This window comes from Pygocentrus nattereri, chromosome 22 (genome assembly GCF_015220715.1).
Source record: "Pygocentrus nattereri isolate fPygNat1 chromosome 22, fPygNat1.pri, whole genome shotgun sequence".
Taxonomy (NCBI): domain Eukaryota; kingdom Metazoa; phylum Chordata; class Actinopteri; order Characiformes; family Serrasalmidae; genus Pygocentrus; species Pygocentrus nattereri.
This window is the reverse complement of record NC_051232.1, coordinates 16,974,202-16,993,876: the sequence shown is the minus strand read 5'-3', so window position 1 is coordinate 16,993,876 and position 19,675 is coordinate 16,974,202. Positions and strand designations below refer to the sequence as shown.

The window sequence follows — 19,675 nt, the reverse complement described above, 5'->3', positions numbered from 1 at the left end:
CAGCCTTTACTTTGTCTTTGTTCACACAGCAGGTAAAAGTGGGCCAAATCCCATCTTTTCCTGCATCTGTAACGCAGATGTTTTGTCTGCGTGGCAGCAAAAAAACACTGAATCTGACATTTTCGATTCTGATTATGGGACGTTCTCCATACCCGGTACTGAAATTTAATATGTATCCAATATGCAGCAATGTGATTCAGTCTAAACCAGCCATGCCAAACTGGGCTTCTTCCAGCTCAAAATAATGTGGAGATTAGCTTTTACCCTTATCTAACGCTGTGAATTCAGTTCATGAAGGCAGTGTTTTGGCCTGCAAGGACTGAAGCCCGACACATATGGTCTGAACACTGACTTTTACATCAATCCAACAAATCAACATTCACCAAATTTCATGCTGCAGAGACCTCAAACATATGGGGTGATGTTTCTTTACAAACAAAATTAGAAGACACTTATCCAGCGTTGGAAAAGATTTTAAAATAAATGGCCTAACAAAGGGAATGAGGCTGCATTGTCAAAGAAAATTTCAAAAGTCTGAAAACGTTTAAAGAAACCAAGAAAATGAACCATTCAACATGCCCTCTTTACAAAGAGCTAGAATGCATTTTGGGTGACAAGTCCAGCTCTCAGCCGTCAGAACCGTCAGAAATGCGACCTAACAGCCAAACAATCTAATGGGATTTGGCGAGAGAATCAGATTTGGGCCACTATTACCTGCTTTATGAACGTGGCTTTTTAAGTGACCTTGCAGTTCTAAGAAAGCCAACATGTGAACACAAATTAACCATAGTTTAATGGGGACACATATACATGAATAGTTCTGTTAAAACGTCCCTTTAATTGCAAAACTAAACAACTTCAAAACAGTCAACTACTATAGAGTTTATTGCATCTTCTTGCGTTTTCTCTCTTCAGGGTGGCGATCGTAGCGAACCAGTGGAAGCTCCAAAAAAGCCATTCTGTGTTCCTCCTGTGGGCGGGAGAGTGTAAGCCCCATGGCCTTAGCCACCTCCAGCATCCTATAAACAGAAATGTACATGTTTTTGCTTTGTATTTAACTGCATATCTATATGTATAAAAATAGTGTGCGTGTAATTTTTATATATATATATATATATATATATATATATATATATATATATATATATATATATATATATATATATATATATATATATATATATATACACACACACACACACATACATACACACACACACACACACACACATATACACACACACACGCTGCTACCACCCACTTCATAAAGTCCACCTCCTTTCATCTACTTTATCAGCTCCACTTACCATATAGGAGCACTTTTGTAGTTCTGCAATTACAGACTAGTCCACACGTTTCTCTGCATACTTTGTATGCCCCTTTTTACCCTGTTCTCCAATGGTCAGGACCACCACAGAGCAGGTACAATTTTAAACACTCAGACACACCAACCTTGTTGGTCCACCTAGTCAAGCCAGAAGCTCCAAGTTCAAGAACAGTTTCTACCCTTGAGCTATTAAACGAAAATGCCCCAATACGGTGGGTAGACCAAATACAATGGTGTAAAAACAAGTACATGTATTTAATGAAGTGGCCAGCTGGTGCGTGTGTGTGTATTTTAGTCTCACATAGCCACATGTGATTTCATAATGAATAAGAATACAGGTCTGGGGAAAACCTCTGAAACTTATGGTGCTTTGGCAAAATCCACCAAAACCCCAAAAGGCAAACTTGCCACCTTTCAGTGAAATTCAACATTTTTAATTATGAACATGGCATTCATGTTCATTGTAAAGTTTGCACATTATCTGTTGTGGTACATTAAGGGGGAATCAGAAAACATTACCAAATACTAAGCAGTATCTCACAAACTTGAGTACATCCCTCACATTTCTGCAAATATTTTATTATATATGTTTTCATGGGACGACACTATAGAAATGATACTTGGATATGACTTAAGGAGTCAGTGTACTGCTTGTACAGCAGTACAGATTTACCGTCTTTTGAAAAGAACTCAACACACAGCCATTAATGTCTAAATAGCTGGCAACACAAGGGAGTCCACCTCACAGTGAACATGTCCAAATTGTGCTCAAAGTGTCAATGTTGTGTGACCACCATTATTATCTAGCACTAACTTAACCCCCTTGGGCATGGAATTCACCAGAGATGCACAGGTTGCTACTGGAATCTTCTTCCAGGACGTTTGACACCTTGCGCTCCTCCTCCTTCCACTTGAGGATGCCACACAGGTGCTCAATTGGGTTTAGATCTGGAAACATACTTGGCTAGTCCATCACCTCAGCAAGGCAGTTGTCAGTTGCCAAGTGAGGGCATCATGCTCTGCTTCAGAATATCACAGTACATGCTTGTACATGTTTCACTCTATGAACTGCAGCTCCCCAGTACCGGCAGCACTCAAGCAGCCCCGGACCATGATGCTACCACCACGTTTGACTGTAGGCAAGAGACAGTTGCCTTGGTACACGCCGCCACACATGCTGGACAAAATCTGAGCCAAACAGTTATTTTGGTCTCATCAGACCACAGGACATAGTTCCACTAACACATGTTCTTGGACTGCTGGTCTTCAGCAAACCGTTTGAAGCGGGCTTTCTTGTGCATCAGCTTCAGGAGAGGCTTCCTTCTGGGACGATGGCCACGCAGACTGAGTTGATGCATTGTGCGGCGTATAGTTTGAGCACTGACAGGCTGACCTCCCACTTTTTCAACCTCTGCAGCAATGCTGGCAGCACTTGTGTCTATTTTTTGAAACCAGGCTCTGGATATGACGCTGAACACGTGGACTCAACTTCTTTGGTCGACCCTGGCGAGGCCTGCTCCAAGTGGAACCTGTCCTGGAAAACCGCTGTATGACCTTGGCCACCGTGCTATAGCTCAGTTTCAGGGTATTAGCAATGTTCTTATAGTCTAGGTCATCTTTGTTGAGAGAAACAATTCTATTCTATTCTCACATCCTCTTTGCCTTGAAGTGCCATGGTGAATATCCAGTGTCCAGTATGAGAGAATTGTACCCAAAACACCAAATTTAACAGCCCTGCTCCCCATTCTAACAAGTCACATGACACCAGGGAGGTACAAGACACAACTGGGCACAATTTCCACATGTTCACTGTGAGGTGGACTCACTTGTCTTGACAGCTATTTAGACATGAATGGCCGTGTGTTATTTTCAGAGGACAGTAAATCTGCACTGCTATACGAGCTGTACACTGACTACTTTAAGTTATATACAAGTTTCATCTCTACAGTGTCACCACCCCATGAAAAGATGATAAAATATTTGCAGAAATGTGAGGGGTGAAAAATTAACATGCAAATTATCATTATAAGAAAGCAAGAAAATCAACTTTAGTTTTTGTCTGAAACCTAGAACTCACTGATTTCGTCTGACCACCTGCACAAATTTTATGAATAAGTGGCCTTTTGTTCTCGGTATGGCAAGCGAGAGTTCTTGTACTCAATAAACTTACTAATGCCACAGCGATAGCTCTTTAATTTCAGTCTACTTCAGTTTAACATCACTACAGTTTTCTCATGGGAACAAAACTGTCGGACCTGATTGTTTTATGAACTTGTTGCCTTTTGCACTTTTAATGAGTTTTCATGTCCAATGAACTAATTTCTCAGCATCTTGTAGGGTTAGCATGGATTTTATTTAGCGAATGTTTTGTAATCTGACATGAAGTGAAACGAAGCATGCAGCTGGTAAACTGCCAATTGGTGGTATAAACTGGGATTATGTATGAGCTACATAAGGTGTTCACTTGTTCCTCTAGTGCACAACTAAAGAAGCAAATTAGGTCAATAAGTATGCCTTGATTGATCAACTCCATTTGGGGTAAAAGGGAAAAATGCAAATTTGTAGATCTTATTGCTAAACTATTGATTTAAAGTTCTAACCCCTGATGATGGGCAGCTTTATGCAGCTTTCAAAATCACTGGTGGAAATACAATAAGAATGACTGATGAACAAAAAGAGAGGAGAGACATTTGGTTTCACGACAGAGGGGATAAATTATAACTCTGTATGTGTGAAAAAGAGCAACTTACTTCCTTTCACTGATATTCAGGTCTCTGTGTAGGAGTGTGAGGTTTGCCGTCTGGTCGCCCATGTGCAGCAGCAGAGCCAGGCAATGGGAGGCTAACTTTACTTGCATGGAAGCGGACACTGTGCTTTTCACTCTGGGAAAGGGAGAAGCAGAAAGAAAGTGAGAAAGAGAAGTCACTTTGTAAGTCATTTTACAAAAAAAATAGTGAATAAAAATTTGTGGACCGTCTGTAGCACAAATAGAGCTGGACTATTTTGATCAGAATAGGTTGTGAAATGCAATTTGTAAGTGATCTGGCTGAAATTGTTTGGAATAACATCTAGTTTAAAGTCTTCAGATTACTATTGACAGCCAGATTGAAAGGTCGTGGCCTGGATGTGTCGGTGTTATACGACAGGCGCCACACTAAACGCACTGTATCAACCACAACATTAATATAAAGAAGACCCATTATTACCGAGGGATCTCCGGGTTCAGACATTTATGGAAATTCCAATAAATTATAATACTGGCACATCATTTTCCATTTTATTTTCATACCCAAATAGATTCTGTTTAACAGTGCTTTATTGACACTTCTTAAGTGAACTGAAACTGAATAAATGTGTCAAAGGGTGTTTCATACATTTTTCGTTTACTTCCCCTCACCCACTCCAAAATCCATTTATGATGTTTGTGTAGATTGACATACCAAAACCAAGCATTATTCACTTTCACATGACTATTTTTCAAATTCTCCTCATCCTTGAAATGAAACAGGTTGCACTAAAAAGTTGATGTATGTAAATCAGCTCTGTTCTGTTGGCCTGTACTGCGATTTCCATTAAAAGTAGTCGGAGCTGAAACATTCCTTATAAGTTTAGCATGAATGGGCAGAATTAAACTGCTGTTGGCTGAATAGGTGGGTATATAAAATTAGCTGGTTTTTGTGAGGTCACAAAAACAATGGTGTGTTTTGCATGTGAGATCTGTGTACATGACGTTAATACATAAAGACGTATGTGGCCTGGAAAATTACCACAAAATTCAACTCGCAGCAGTGCTCCAGACTTAGTAATGCTGGTTAATTCTGACAAAGGAAATAACTTGCGTAGTGCAGCTTTAAGATTTACAGTATATTAAAATGTGCAATACATTTTTGCACAGGAAACATTTAATGTTTTGTTTCTCTCCAGTTAAATTCAGCACATAAAGCGCAGTTATGCATAAAACTGTATTCCTTTTCTTTAGAGGATATGTAATTATTTTTGCTACTAAAAATAACTAATAAGTAAAAAGTATAACTAAAAAGTCTGGCCCTAATTTTTACTGTCAGACTATACAATATATACAATACTGCAGTCTTTTATGATATGAGTCATATTAAATTAAAACAAGGAATCTTACAGGATCTCTTCAGAAATTTTTTTTAGCTCTGATAAAAGTCAGTTATGTTTGAATTCTAATGCACAAACCTTCCTTTAGCAAACGTGTCCACTGTGAAGATTTTCCGTACTTTATTGTAGATGAGTCGTGGACAGTCGTCCTCATCAACTTAAAGAAATAAAAACACAAAAGCAGACAAATATCAATTAAATCACAATCAATTACATCAGTACATCAATTAAAGTTCTATATGGTACAGCAGGCTAGAGTCTTCTCTCATTCTCAATGGATGTGAAATCAGGACAATAAACAAGCAAGACAGGAAAAAACTAGATGCATTTGTCCTTGTGTTAGCGAAGACTTAAGGGGACCTTGGACAGAAAAGAAAAAAAATCGAATGGATCCAGGAACAAATCAAGCTTCACCTCCCGCTCGAAGCCCACATAACCAAACTGAAGCTCTCTTTAATTTGGACATATTCTGAGAAGAATCAATTAATTGGAGAAAAACATTGTGTTTCAAAGAGTTGAATATAGCAGAAGAGGAGAATGACCAGCTACAAGATGGATGAACAAAATCAGAGGAATCATGAACCAGCCATTCGGAAGCCTGAAGAACCAAACAGACCTCATTCTGGAGAAACCAAAACCATATGGCTGCCAGGAGTCAGAAACAACTTGATCGCACTTAATAATAATAATAATAATATAAAAATGTTTATGGAGTCATTTTTCCTTCTTTTTTAAATTTGTTTTGCATTTATCATTTCATTTCTCATTATCACAATACTGCAAAAACCCAGTTTGCATTATTGTTAACTGTGAAAGGAAGGAAATGAAGACAACAAGACAACAAAATGTTCTATGGCATAAGCATAAAGAAAAACCACAATATTTGTTGATATTGCGATAATGAGATAAAATTGCAAAAAAACGAATTTCTCTGCCAAAAAGCTCTGACCTGCCATGAACTCTACAAGGCATTTGAAAGTTCCCTGTGGTATCTGGTATAAAAGGCATTAACAGCATGTCCTTTCAGTCCTATAAATTGTGCGGTTGAGCCACCATGGCTCGGACTAGTTGTTCCAGCACATTTAACAGATGCTGGGCTGGATTAAGATCTTATGAATTTGAAGGGCAAAACCTTGAGCTCTACGACTCTATGAGCATTTGTATCATACTGTAATAATCGTGTAATAGTTTATAACGTTCAACGTGGCGGGAGCAGAAACTGGTCTGCAGAGGAGACAAAGGTTATACTTTGAACTTTAAAAGACGGAGGTGGGACGGGCGTCCAGCTTATGTGTCTCGGAACACAACGTCTTCCTCTCGGCCTTCTTTAATAAATACACGTGAAGTGCTAAGTGGTGCTCTACGCGTGCATGTAATTTTGGATCAGATTACTTTTCACCATTGTTGAGTAGAGCAAGCATATGAACACCTCAAGTGTTCATCAGTAATTGGAATGTGTTTAATCAGACTGGCAAAAATATCTGCATGTAAACACAGCCAGCGCATTCCGTCATTGTCGTTATATCTCCATTTTTTCTTTTTTTTTCAGTAGTTGTTAAATTCCTTCTGCCCTTTCTAAAGTTTTAAAAATTTCCATGATAGGATGAACAAACAGCTGAAAATTAGTTACAATACAAACTTGTTACATTACAGGAGAAGGAAAAAACTGATCGCCAGTTAAAGTTACACAGGATGTGGATGGAAAAAGCTTAGGAATAAAATCCAACATAATTTACAGATTTATCTCCAAATGCTGCAGTAATGGGAATTTGGTCATCTAAATTGCAAAAGATTACCAAAAACCTATTCAAAAATCAACAAAATCATTCAGATGTATATTCAGGCATCATTGTTTGCATGTCCAAAAAAACTTAGTTAATGCACAATCGCTGTAAGTCTCAGTACTCACGCTTGTAGTACAGTTTCTTCTGCTGGGCAAGTCTGATGAGGAACAGCAGGTACCAGGCGCAGCAAGCCTGTCTGTTTCGAGCTTCAGGGTCTTTGGGCAGGCACTCCAAAAGCCTCAGCACAGTCTCTGGACTACAGAACACACAGACAGTTTCCATGGGACTGCAGTTTTAGAGCTTGGTAATCGGACCAATTTTTTTTTCTAGATCAGATATTGATCATTTTCTTGGGATGTACATTTCTGACCTTACAAGATTAAATTTAATTACAATTCTGTAAAGGGCCCATATAGAAACTTCACACTAAGCTATAAAAACAGCCTGCTTTGAATTCACTGTTAAGCCCAGCTCATTTACACTAAAGTTGTAAGGAGTGTTTCAGCCCAAACTACTTTTTGAATGAAGCACAGTGCAAGGCAGCCAAGAGTTCAATGAAATATAATGGAATATAGACAGTAAATACAAAAAAAAAAAAGTCACACAAAGCATTAAAAAAAAGCCCCAAAAGTTTTGTTTTGTGCGTGCATACTTGACGGAATTTCATTGTAATCCATTACGATGGGCTCCAACATTATAAAGTTTATGCAACAGAATTGAATCAATGCATCTTTACACCCCTAACAGAGTTACTTTAAGAATTTCTCAGTACTTAAAAGTATTAATAGTATTTTTAACCTTTAATGCTGGCTTTACACAGTAAAACTTTCATGCAACTCAGCTGTGAAATCTACACAAAACTACATTCCTTTTAAAATGCGTACGTTAAAGCATCCTGCAACTTATTTGAAACTCAAGAATTCCGACTTCGATGCAAGTTTCATCGACCAATAAAAATGCAAATAATGCATCATATGAGAACATCATACTTTCAAACCACTCATTTCACCAGACCAGTGCCAGAGAAACAGAAGATGCTTTACTGGGCGGTTGGAAAGGAGACAAGATTTTGACTTAAGATCTCATTTTGTCAGTTTCCTAAACCAGAACAACAAATGTGAATTTCTCAGAGCAAACAGTTGTCACCAGTTGTGACTAGCCAGCTACTGTTAACAGCTGTTTAATCAGCTGCTTGTGCCACCATTTATTCTCCTCTATTCTTTAACATGATTTTTGTAGCTAAATTCTACCCTAATTTTGCACAGAGCTCAGATTAATGTAGGATGCAAAGGATAAACCATTATAAAAGAGGAGACGGAGAAACACTCCGTGATGAACTTGTGCTTTCAGGACAAAAATGAGTGAAACATCAAGCAGGTTATAAAAATAACGGCTACTTAAACATTGATTTTCAAAGACTTGACAAATATATAGTACAGAACCCATATAAATATAAAAATATATAAATTACACCTCATGGATGACTTTATAGTGAGAACCATGCAGTTTACCAAAAATACAAGCTACTACTGATTATTTTTTAATTACTTTATGTAACTGTAAAGATGCTCAGACTGCAGGCAACTAGTTGCATCATGTCTTGGGCTGGCTTAACAAGTAGACATGTCAATCTGTGACAGTATCACGATGGCCACCAAAAATATCTGCCAAAATATCCTCTCACCTGCTGTCCTTTCTCATTTTCAGAAGGTCTTCGGAGGTCAGTCCAGCCATCTTTTCCCCAGCCTGCTTAAGTGCATCCAACTCATGTGGAGACAAGACTAATACAAAGTTAAGGTCCTCCTGACCAGCAGTCACTCAGCAAACACAGAATGACAGGTTTTCTAAATATTGCTTACAGCAGCTTTAACATGCCACTCTTAAAACACAGGAGCTTATGTACCAGCCAACAGGCCTATAGCGACAAAGCCCATGACAAGGTTTTTAACTGCAGACACAGTGATCTGTTAGTCAGAGGAAGGATACGGCCACTGAAGGGGTAAACGTCTTCACGCTTATCCGCGTTCTTGTTAAAAGGTGGGAGGAAGAGAGCGACTTCTGTCTGAGCTTCTGAATCTGCCACCTCTTGCTGCAGCACTGAGAGGGAAAGAGAGAGAAAACGTGCCACAGAAGCACAAATTTTAATATGTTAATGCAGTTTTATATATCAAAAACAATGCGTTTATTTTTACATGATTATTTTTAACCTCTCCTTATCCCTTTAAATCCCTTAAAATTTATTTTGTTTTAGTTACTGCGCCTTTAAGACTGATCTATGTAAATGATTCATGTTTTGATTGGCTGACCTCTACTGTGCCTCCATCAAAAAGCAGCCTGGCCTGATCATCACAAAGTCAAAATTAGTTGAGTAGTGTTTTAAATTTTATTAATGTTTACATGCTGCATTTTTGATTTCAAAAAAAGCAAAGAAAAAAAAATCTGACTTGGACATTTTAATGCAATTATCAATGTAATTATTAAGCCCAATAATACTGATTTGGTTAACTGAGGCTAATTTACCCCACTGAACACTACTTAAGCCAGTGGTGATGAACAGTGCCTTTACAAGTTTTCACGTTTAGCTAAAAACGTGTTTGCACAGCTTATATTTATGGCATTTGGCAGACAGTTTTATCCAGAGTGACTTACAATCTGAGAATTTTTTACAGGTAGGCGAAAGTAGTGTTAGGAGTCTTGCCCAAGGACTCTTATTGGTATAGTGTAGGGTGCTTACCCAGGCAGGGCATTGAACCCCAGTCTCCAGTGTAGAAGGCAGAGGTGTTACCCACTACGCTAACCAACCACAACCAAGCTTAACTGTTTCCAACTTCCTGCTAGGCTGTTGCTGTTTTCTATGGTTGTTTCTCTGGTATTCCCAAGTGGTTACTAGGTTGTTGCTATGCAGTTACTAGGTAGTGGCTTGGTAGCTGCTATGGTGTTGCTACGTGGCTGCTCTGGTGTAATTAATTATTCATTGTCATAGAAGACTGAATCACAGTGAATTTCATTTGGTGCTGGTATTTGGTGTTTAATTTGGTAATACTGCGTGGTGGTACAATGCTGGATTGGGTATCAGAGGTAGATTGTTACCTGGGGTACAATGCTGATATGGGTATCACTATACAGTGGTCTGTTCGAGTACCAACCCACCCCCACTCCCCCCTCCGCCCCCCTCCCCAATTTACTACCATCATTTGCTGATTCTGATTGAGCTCTTGACTAAATGTGTAAGAAATGTATGCGTTTACCTTCCAGGCCTTTCTGATCTATCACATTGCCGGCGGCACGGTCCACAGCCTTCTGCAGAGTCTCATTTCCAACCTCGTTCAGTCGTCTAGAGCTTAAAGCACGTTTCTGTCTAGTCGTGCCAAATGCTTCAATGAGATCATCCACCTACAATGACAACAATAACAGAAACAAAACATCAGGGCTTCTTCTACAAAACCTCCTGATCAAGGATCAAGGGGCTGGATTTGATGAAAAACTAAGAAAAAAAAAGTTCTTCTATAAAAAATGTCAACACTAAGTTCGCCAAATATTCTAGTAATAAAGGCTTAAGTCGTTTTCCTGAGAAAGCCTATAGGTTATTAATCATATACACCATCGATATCATATTATACGAAGTTTACCCTTTACCTTAAAAGACATTTTTAATTTGAATGAACTGCTATTTCTGTTTAACTGGTTATTCAGTTCTACCCACTCAGTGAGTCAACAGGAAAATCTTGGTCTATTTGAACCTATTATAAGCATGTTTTTAAATATTTTTTTAAACAATTATTTAACTAATACGGGTAATAACCAGTTTTAGAGCTTGCTTTGTCAGCTCTTACATTCTAAGACAAGTGTGAAGTTATACTTGGGTTAAGAAAATATTTCAGCACTTTTTAAAGAGTTTAAGAGGTTGAATAGGTACAGAATAAATAAATACAGAATAAATACAGGAAGGTTTTCTTGATATTAACAATTTATCTTCAACCTATTTTAACTTCAGTCTTAAGAAAGCAAAAGCAACTCCTCTGTTGTGTTTTGCTACATATAAACTTCAAAGTTCAGAAACAGTCTCACCTTCTGTCTGTAGGATTTGGTCTCATTTTTGTCATCATTTACTACAGTTTCTCCTGGGAAGATCAGACAAAACCAGAATAACTTTTAAATCTAGTCTTTAGCAGGAAACAATGAAACAGCAGTGCTCATGGAAATGAATCATTCATATCCTCCCATTCATTAGGCCAAAGACAATGACATTACACAATAATAACCACAAATGTATATAATAAATGTTATGTGATATGATAAAGCTAAAGATCCCACATTAAGACCCTATCATTTTCAAATACACTATTCTTTTGTATGATGTTTTTTTGGCTTTATGTACCAAAAACTATTATTAATTTTCATATAATGATTTTGCAAGCTCTTTATATCTCAAAGGCCTCGGTGTCACAGAAAACTAAGTTAACTTTCTAGAAATAGCAGTTTGATGTGGTATGTAAACATGTCTAATATTTCAAAACATACCCAGTCCATACAGTCAATATATGGAAAGTAAAGCCCATTTGAAATCACAGTTTTTTGATGGCACAAAAAAACAATACATCTCGAGAATATCGTCCTATACACAGTCTATAGCAGTTTAGCTCTGCCCATTCATTCAAAGTAAGGGCATTTCAAGGGCTCAGACTCCCTTTTTAATGACTAGTTACAATACACATAAGCCAATCAGAACAGAGCTCATTTACATGTGTTGGTCTTAAAAGGCAGAGTAACAAAAACAGGGACAGAGATGAGGGATGGTTGAGTTGAAATGAATTCAGATTGGCACAACAGATCGGAAGAAGGATCTCAAAAGAAGCTTGAAAAGATCTTCAAATGCAACGATTCGTCTCTACAAATGTCACAACTGTCCAGGATATTTCTGTGGTTCCTTACGGACGTAAAAGCCTAACAGTAAACCAGTGAAACAAGAAAGATATAGATGCCTTTGTAATTTGGTGCTGGCAAAGACTTCTGAGAGTCGCTTGAATGGCAAAGAAAGCAAACTAATAAACTCTCAAATAAATCAAGCCTCCATTCTCACTCGAAGCCCAAATAACCAAACTGAGGAGCTTTTATCTTGGATATATTCTAAGAAGAATCAGTTCATTAGAAACAACCGTTATGCTCGGAAGTGTTGAAGGAAAAAGAGGAAAATGATGACCAGCTACAAGACAGACTGATTCAATTGGAGGCATCATAAACCAGGAATTCAAGCCTGAAGACCCAACAGATCACAAAATATTCTGGGGAAACACTGGCGACCATATGGACAAAGTCAGAAACAACTTAACAACAATAATAAAATAATAATAGTGCATTCCCTGAAGAAAATGCAGAGTGACTGCACAGCTTAAGCGATTTGATAATGGTTGTTATGGTCTTGCTAGTTGGTTACTATGGTATCCTAGGTGGCTGCTAAGGTATCCCAGATGGTTGCTAAGGTGTTGCTGAGCAGTTGTTATTAGTAGCCACACAGTTGCTAGGGTATTCCAGGTGGTTGCTAGGTAGTTGCTATGATATCCAGGTGGTTGGAAAGTGGTTGCTATGGTATCTGAGGTGCTTGTTAAGGTGTTGCTAGGCAGTTGCTATGGTATCCCATGCGGTTGCTTAAATTGTTGCCGGTGTACAAGGTGTTTATTAAGTTGTTCTTAGGGAGTTGCTGAGTGGTAGCTACATGTTACAGAAAATGCATGGGACCCTTTAGGGGAACAGGGGATGGGGGAAAAAAAATGACGCACCGAACATTGGATTAGAAAGCTGTATACAAGCACACTGTTCCCAATCGAACCAAACATTCCGAAGTAGGAAAGGTCTCAATATCTCAAAAACTGTGGAGCAAGTTAGTGGACAAAAATCCAGCAGAAAAATATGAAAAAAAGAAGAAGAATATGAATCAGATAAGTGTTAAAGCAATGCACAATCACTAATAATGAGAAGAAGTAAAAATGAATGAGTTCAGCAACATAAATCTACACAAACAGCATAAGTGGAGATGATCGCTGCCTCCTTTAAAAAAGGCTCAAAGACTCCTCAACATGAGAAACTGCTGTAGGTGGACACAGGCGGTTGGCTTTTGTGACATCACAAAAGTAACGAATTCAAACCTCCCTGTACTTGCAGCTTAGTTTCCATATCTAGACTGTATGGACTGGTGAGTGAATTTTTTATTTTAAAAAAGTCCCTTAAGAATGTCTAACACACCACAGGGAAACCAAATGAATGACCCTTCCTCTTCTTTGGGAGTAAATTGTCTAGCTAACCAAGTAATCCTGTTTTGTCAAACGATCCTCATCTTTTCAACCAGTGATGTATGTATACCTGGTATACTGGGCTGCAGGTTGAAAATCTGGGCTCTTTGCACTTTCATCTCCATGGTTTGTTTGTCCAAAACCCCCACAAAATACCTGTGAAGAATAATAGGCCTTTCAGAAACTGCTGGAGCATTTTAAGGACCACTCCACCAAACCAAGAAACTGTTCAACCCATGGCTACTGAACCTCTCGAGTACAGCAGAGTGATCCAGAGGGAATTAAAGTTATTTAAAACTTCAGCATAATTAAAATCAACATGTTTGCTTGTCAACATATTAACTTGTCAGAGGAATTTACTTGGTTTCTGGACCAAGCCAACATCAGCTAGAGTAATTAGCCGAAAGCCTAGGTACTAATATGCCTTCACAATAATGTCCTTAACAACTTGTACATAGACTATATGGCCAAACATTTGTGGACACCAGCTGATCAAATGTTTCTTCCAAAATCAAGAAGGAGATCGTCCCCCTTTGCTGCAGTAACTGTCTCTACTCTTTGGGAAGGCTTCACGCTAAATCTCGGAATGTTGCTGTGAGGATCTGATTGCATTCAGTAGTGGGAGAATTAGGCGAGGTCAGATATTGATGTTGTATGATTAGTTCCACTCCAACTTATCCCAAATGAAGTGGGTGGTGCCCCATCACTCTAGGGAACGCAGTTCCACTCCTCCAAAGCTCAATGCTGGGTGGCTTTACCCCTCCACCTGGCACTGGACACTGTGTCCTTAGCCTTACATGTAGCTACTCCAAAGCATCCTGTTCTATTGTCAATGCTTTTCTATGGAGACTATAAAAGCTGTGTGTGCACTAGAACTCCTGTGTCAGCTAAAGGAGTACCTCAATACAACTGAATTCTCAAATAAAGAGGGGTGTCCACAAACATTTGGACATACAGTGTATTTATGCAAAATACAAGCAAATGGTCACATTTTATACAGAATATCTGTTTGACATCAGGCTTGAAACCACCGCCATATTGTTGACATTTCCCTGGCCAGGTAGCAACAGTAACACTAACAGAGCGACTGTTTGTACACTGTTAATAAAGCATCCTGACATAAAATATAGCCATGGTGGACTTGCTCGGCTCATGGCCGTAGTAACAGACACACAGCCATAAAGCTTTTATAGCATCCTGGCTGTCTGATATTGTGAGGCTGAAGAGCTGAGCTAATTCAAGAGAGATCTATGGACACCAAAAACAAACTTTCCAAGCTTTCCAGCTCTCTCTCCATACCAAGTCTGCTCTCATCAATTTGTCACACACAAAGATATGTGACGGATGAATTTTGTAGCTTTGCTCTTGATCACTTAAATGTTGACACCGATGACTGAAAATATCTAACTGCGATTTTCTGACTGATGTTGCAACTACAATTTAAATTGTGATTATTATCTGTAAGGTTTAAGGTTCAGGCCTGTTTTGTTTGGCCAAGCAGTTCAGAATATCTGCCTTTTCTGGGTTAAAGCTCGACCCTTTAAAGTAGTGTGCCAAACTGCCAGCAAGCTGTGGTCGTGAAGTCACAACACACAGAGGTTTGGTTTCCCTTGATTGGCCTAACTTATCTACAGGCTCTTCAACTACCACTCTTAAAACTTTAATGTTTTTGCTAACACCGGCTTTCAATTCAAATGAACTGCAGCCCTTGCGATTTCAAAACTGCACTCTCCTAAATTGTGATCGATATAAAAATGTCAACACTGATCAATCCCACCGAACATCAACTGTTACTGTTTTTGCAATCACAATGCTTTTCCACAGATGAACTAAAGCTAACTCTCCAGCCAACGAATGATTCCAGCCATTTGCATGCTTTTAGTTTCTGTGATCCGTATGCTGCCACAAGCTAACTGTGGATGTTAGGATAGGTTTTCGTAGGCAATAATACACAATCAGAACTCAAATATAACTTTTCAATTTGGCACGGATCAACACCTCCGACCCCACTGACTCTCTCGACATCTTGACTTGGAAGCCATAGTTGGCATTGTCATTACACATTATTCTCAGGGAACGTCAACAATACAGCCACAGGACGCTCCTTCCAGGTCTTGTGAACGCTGTCTACACATACCTGCAGAGGTTGTTGCACTGTAAGGAACCCGATCCAAAGTTGCTTCCAACATAGGCCAGTCTGTCAGACTCTGCAGCCTAGAACACAAAATACATACAAAAATGACAAAATACAAGCAACATTCCTACTGACCTCTCTGCTCTTACAAAAGCTTTTCTGTCACACAGCTCTCCTAACAGTTTACACGCTCATCCAGTGTTTTATCTGGGAAGGTGTTACACTAGATGTTTGCTGTGAGGATTTGACTGCATTCAGCCACAAGAGCATTAGTGAGGTCAGGTACTGATGTTGGATGATTAGTTCTGGATCACAAACGTAACTCCCATCTGATACCCTCGGAATGAGTTGAACACCATCCATCTAGAGAACGCAGTTCCTGTGCTCCACATCCAGGCGCCTTATACCTCTCTAGTTAACCACTGGCATCACTGTGGCCCTTATTCAAAGTTGTGTTAAAAAAGATAAAGTCTGATGTTGGATAAATCTGTCGGATATCACGATACAGATATAAAAAGTGATAAATTGCTACTAAAATAACGTGTCTCTGGCTTGGTGTGACGTAAGTGCAGATTTGACTTTTTTGGAGCGCGTAAACAGAAATCTAACTACCCTCACTTTAAGCCCCTCTCTAAACAAATACCAAAATACAAAATTACAAAAGCACAGTTCATATTCTGAAAAGATAAAAAGAAGTACATTAACTACTTTTATCAGAACTGCAAGCACATTTTTGTGCACTGAAAGGAGAAAGTCGTTACCTCAAAGGCTTGTTTTACAAAACTAAATACATTTTTTTTTTTAATTTATTTAATGACAAGAACACACAAGAACAAATACATGTTACTGTTTCTTTTTAGCTTAGTTATTAAACGTTGTGGTGTCAGACACTCTGGGTTGTATTAAGTTTAAAAAAATAACGTTCTTGCTTTTAATTGCGAGTAGTTAAGCACCGTGTTCAGTTTGTCCATCACACTTATTTTGAAGGGCTCTGGGCGGCGTAAGTTAGAAGCTTCAGTAGCCCAGCTGGCTAGTAGGAAACGGTAGAGCCTGAGCAGCCTGTGTGTTGCATGTTTTCCCCTTTGCTGCAGCTACTTTGAGTTGAAAGGACCCTTCCGACATTCACAATGCTTCAGTTATAAACCAGGCTTTAGGTGGTCCTCTTCACAAGTTCTCATTTCCCGCTTGCCGTTCTCATCGGCAGTGGAGCTTAGTTTTACATTTTTTCGTGCACGCAACACACCAATCGACAGACTCGCACATCTTACGCTTAGCGGAGTGTGTGACGTCATTTTGGCCATGCCTACTCTTGACTTTTGCGGCACATCAAGTATAAACCGAGCTTAAAGGTTTGTGCTAGTAATGACATCTCTCTGTTCTATTACCTAAGTCTGATTTATCGTGCCGCCCTGACATACAAACGATTCTACATTTGCCTCATGAAACTCGCCTTAAAATTATAATGTAGCGCTTTTTTGAGGGAGGTGGAAAACAGGGCAATCAGAACAGAGCTCTACATATAATGTGTATGTATGTGTATATATATATATATATATATATATATATATATATATATATATATATATATATATATATACATATACATACACACACACACACACACACACACACACACACACACACGTCTTAAAGGCACAGTAACAAAAAAGCCTGTTTGGTTCTACGGCATAGAGGTGATCACTTAAAATGCATTATGATGTTTTTGGTACACCTATATGTTATGATCCATATAGCTATATGAAGAGAAATGGAAAATATGGGCCCTTTAAAGTACCTGAACTCACTAATCAGCATATTCATCCACTGAGTGCGAATCTAGTGCTTTCACACACATCCACTACATTCTCTCTTAGCTTTTTATTACCACAATCCGTCTGCTTTTCTTTCTCGGGTTGACCCCATCGATGTGCTTGAAGAGCCTGAAGTCCAGCTGGTCAGTATTTTTCACGTGTCCGTTGGAAAACTTGACTGCAAAGCAAAGACGAGTCGGTGTAAGAGCAGAATGACCTGGTGTCATCGAGTGACACCGCTTACATGACAGCCGGCTGGAGTACCGTGGCCACACAAGCCCGGTTTAGGGCTCGGCCATGTTACACAGATGCAGACCCCGTGCAATGCGCTCGCCAGAGATTCGACTCTCCAGCCCGGGGTTAGAAGCTCGGACCACGTGTGTGGCTGCAAATAACGATACCCTGTGAATTTCACTCCGCAGGTCACCCAGACGTACAGCTACTAACAGATGAAAGGGGTCAAAGAGTTTTCGGGACTAAACTTACCAATAACCGCGCCGTCTTCCTCAGTTTCAGCTCTTCCTTCACACGGCGTCCACACACAGGTCGCCATTGTCGTTTACTGATGAAGCTCCGCACAGCTCGTCTGCTGAACAGCGCCGCCTTGCGGTGCAGCTCGGCTCAGTGCAGTTAAAGGGGAAGGAAACCATGAAAGAGGCGTTTAAAAAGATCTACAGAGGCAAACGGGTGAGACGCGGTCATTCAGGGTGGTTTGGTGCGAAATACTACGGAGCCCCGCTGGTGTCATCCTTAGTAAGGCGTGGGAATGAGATGGTTAAGAAGTGGCCACGACACAGTGAAGCGATGGAGCGAGATCCTAATGCGTGGCCACGACTTAGTAAGCCGCTATCTCGTTCCCATGCCTTCCTAAGTCATGACCACGACTTAATCATCTCATTCCCACGCCTTACCAAACGCATTGTTTTTTTTTCCCACAGGATGTCACCAGCGGGGCTCCGTAAAATATGCTTAGAGTCAGAACTGTTTACAGTGGTAGGGATAGGAGCCAGGCGTCCACCTCTAAAAGCTCCCTCACAAAAAAAGTTCATATTTTAATCCAGTCATGCTAAAAAATCAAAAGTTAACGATTTACTAATTTACCATCAACATTACATACATTTTATATGTACACTGCTCAAAAAAAATAAAGGGAACACTCAAATAACACATCCTAGATCTGAATGAATGAAATATTCTCATTGAATACTTTGTTCTGTACAAAGTTGAATGTGCCGACAACAAAATCACATAAAAATCATCAATGGAAATCAAATTTATTAACCAATGGAGGCCTGGATTTGGAGTCACACACAAAATTAAAGTGGAAAATCACACGACAGGCTGATCCAACTTTGATGTAATGTCCTTAAAACAAGTCAAAATGAGGCTCAGTATTGTGTGTGGCCTCCACGTGCCTGTATGACCTCCCTACAACACCTGGGCATGCTCCTGATGAGGTGGCAGATGGTCTCTTGAGGGATCTCCTCCCAGACCTGGACTAAAACAGCCGCCAAGTCCTGGACAGTCTGTGGTGCAACGTGACGTTGGTGGATGGAGCGAGACATGATGTCCCAGATGTGCTCAATGGGATTCAGGTCTGGGGAACGGACGGGCCAGTCCATAGCTTCAATGCCTTCATCTTGCAGGAACTGCTGACACACTCCAGCCACATGAGGTCTAACATTGTCCTGCATTAGGAGGAACCCAGGGCCAACCATACCAGCATATGGTCTCACAAGGGGTCTGAGGATCTCATCTCGGTACCTAATGGCAGTCAGGCTACCTCTGGTGAGCACATGGAGGGCTGTGCGGCCCTCCAAAGAAATGCCACCCCACACCATTACTGACCCACTGCCAAACTGGTCATGCTGAAGAATGTTGCAGGCAGCAGATCGCTCTCCACAGCGTCTCCAGACTCTGTCACGTCTGTCACATGTGCTCAGTGTGAACCTGCTTTCATCTGTGAAGAGCACAGGGCGCCAGTGGCGAATTTGCCAATCCTGGTGTTCTCTGGCAAATGCCAAGCGTCCTGCATGGTGTTGGGCTGTGAGCACAACCCCCATCTGTGGACGTCGGGCCCTCATACCATCCTCATGGAGTCGGTTTCTAACCGTTTGTGCAGACACACTGCTGGAGGTCATGTTGCAGGGCTCTGGCAGTGCTCCTCCTGTTCCTCCTTGCACAAAGGCGGAGGTAGCGGTCCTGCT

The 19,675-nt window shown here is 40.0% G+C and overlaps 1 protein-coding gene across 1 annotated transcript; it reads right to left on the bottom strand.

Annotated features, from left to right (window-relative positions):
• Window positions 1-770: 770 nt before the first annotated feature.
• Window positions 771-18,109, bottom strand: polr1e (RNA polymerase I subunit E). Its single transcript, XM_017709347.2, has 12 exons — window positions 17,955-18,109; window positions 17,543-17,646; window positions 15,661-15,737; window positions 13,594-13,679; window positions 11,305-11,357; window positions 10,485-10,629; window positions 9,223-9,333; window positions 8,921-9,017; window positions 7,362-7,492; window positions 5,531-5,609; window positions 4,078-4,209; window positions 771-1,019 (listed from the first exon to the last, which is right to left on the bottom strand). The coding sequence occupies exons 1-12, from the start codon at window positions 18,019-18,021 to the stop codon at window positions 884-886; spliced, it is 1,218 nt and encodes a 405-aa protein (XP_017564836.1). The 5' UTR covers window positions 18,022-18,109; the 3' UTR covers window positions 771-883.
• Between the last annotated feature and the right edge of the window lie 1,566 nt (window positions 18,110-19,675).

Bases quoted from the DNA above. Each gene is read 5' to 3' on its own strand.
- polr1e (XM_017709347.2), bottom strand. From the start codon at position 18,021: ATGGCGACCTGTGTGTGGACGCCGTGTGAAGGAAGAGCTGAAACTGAG. The intron at 10,630-11,304 runs GTGAGACTGTTT...TTGTCATTGTAG, and splicing joins CCAAATCCTACAGACAGAAG to GTGGATGATCTCATTGAAGC. The intron at 4,210-5,530 runs GTTTGTGCATTA...TCCCTTTCCCAG, and splicing joins GACACGTTTGCTAAAGGAAG to AGTGAAAAGCACAGTGTCCG.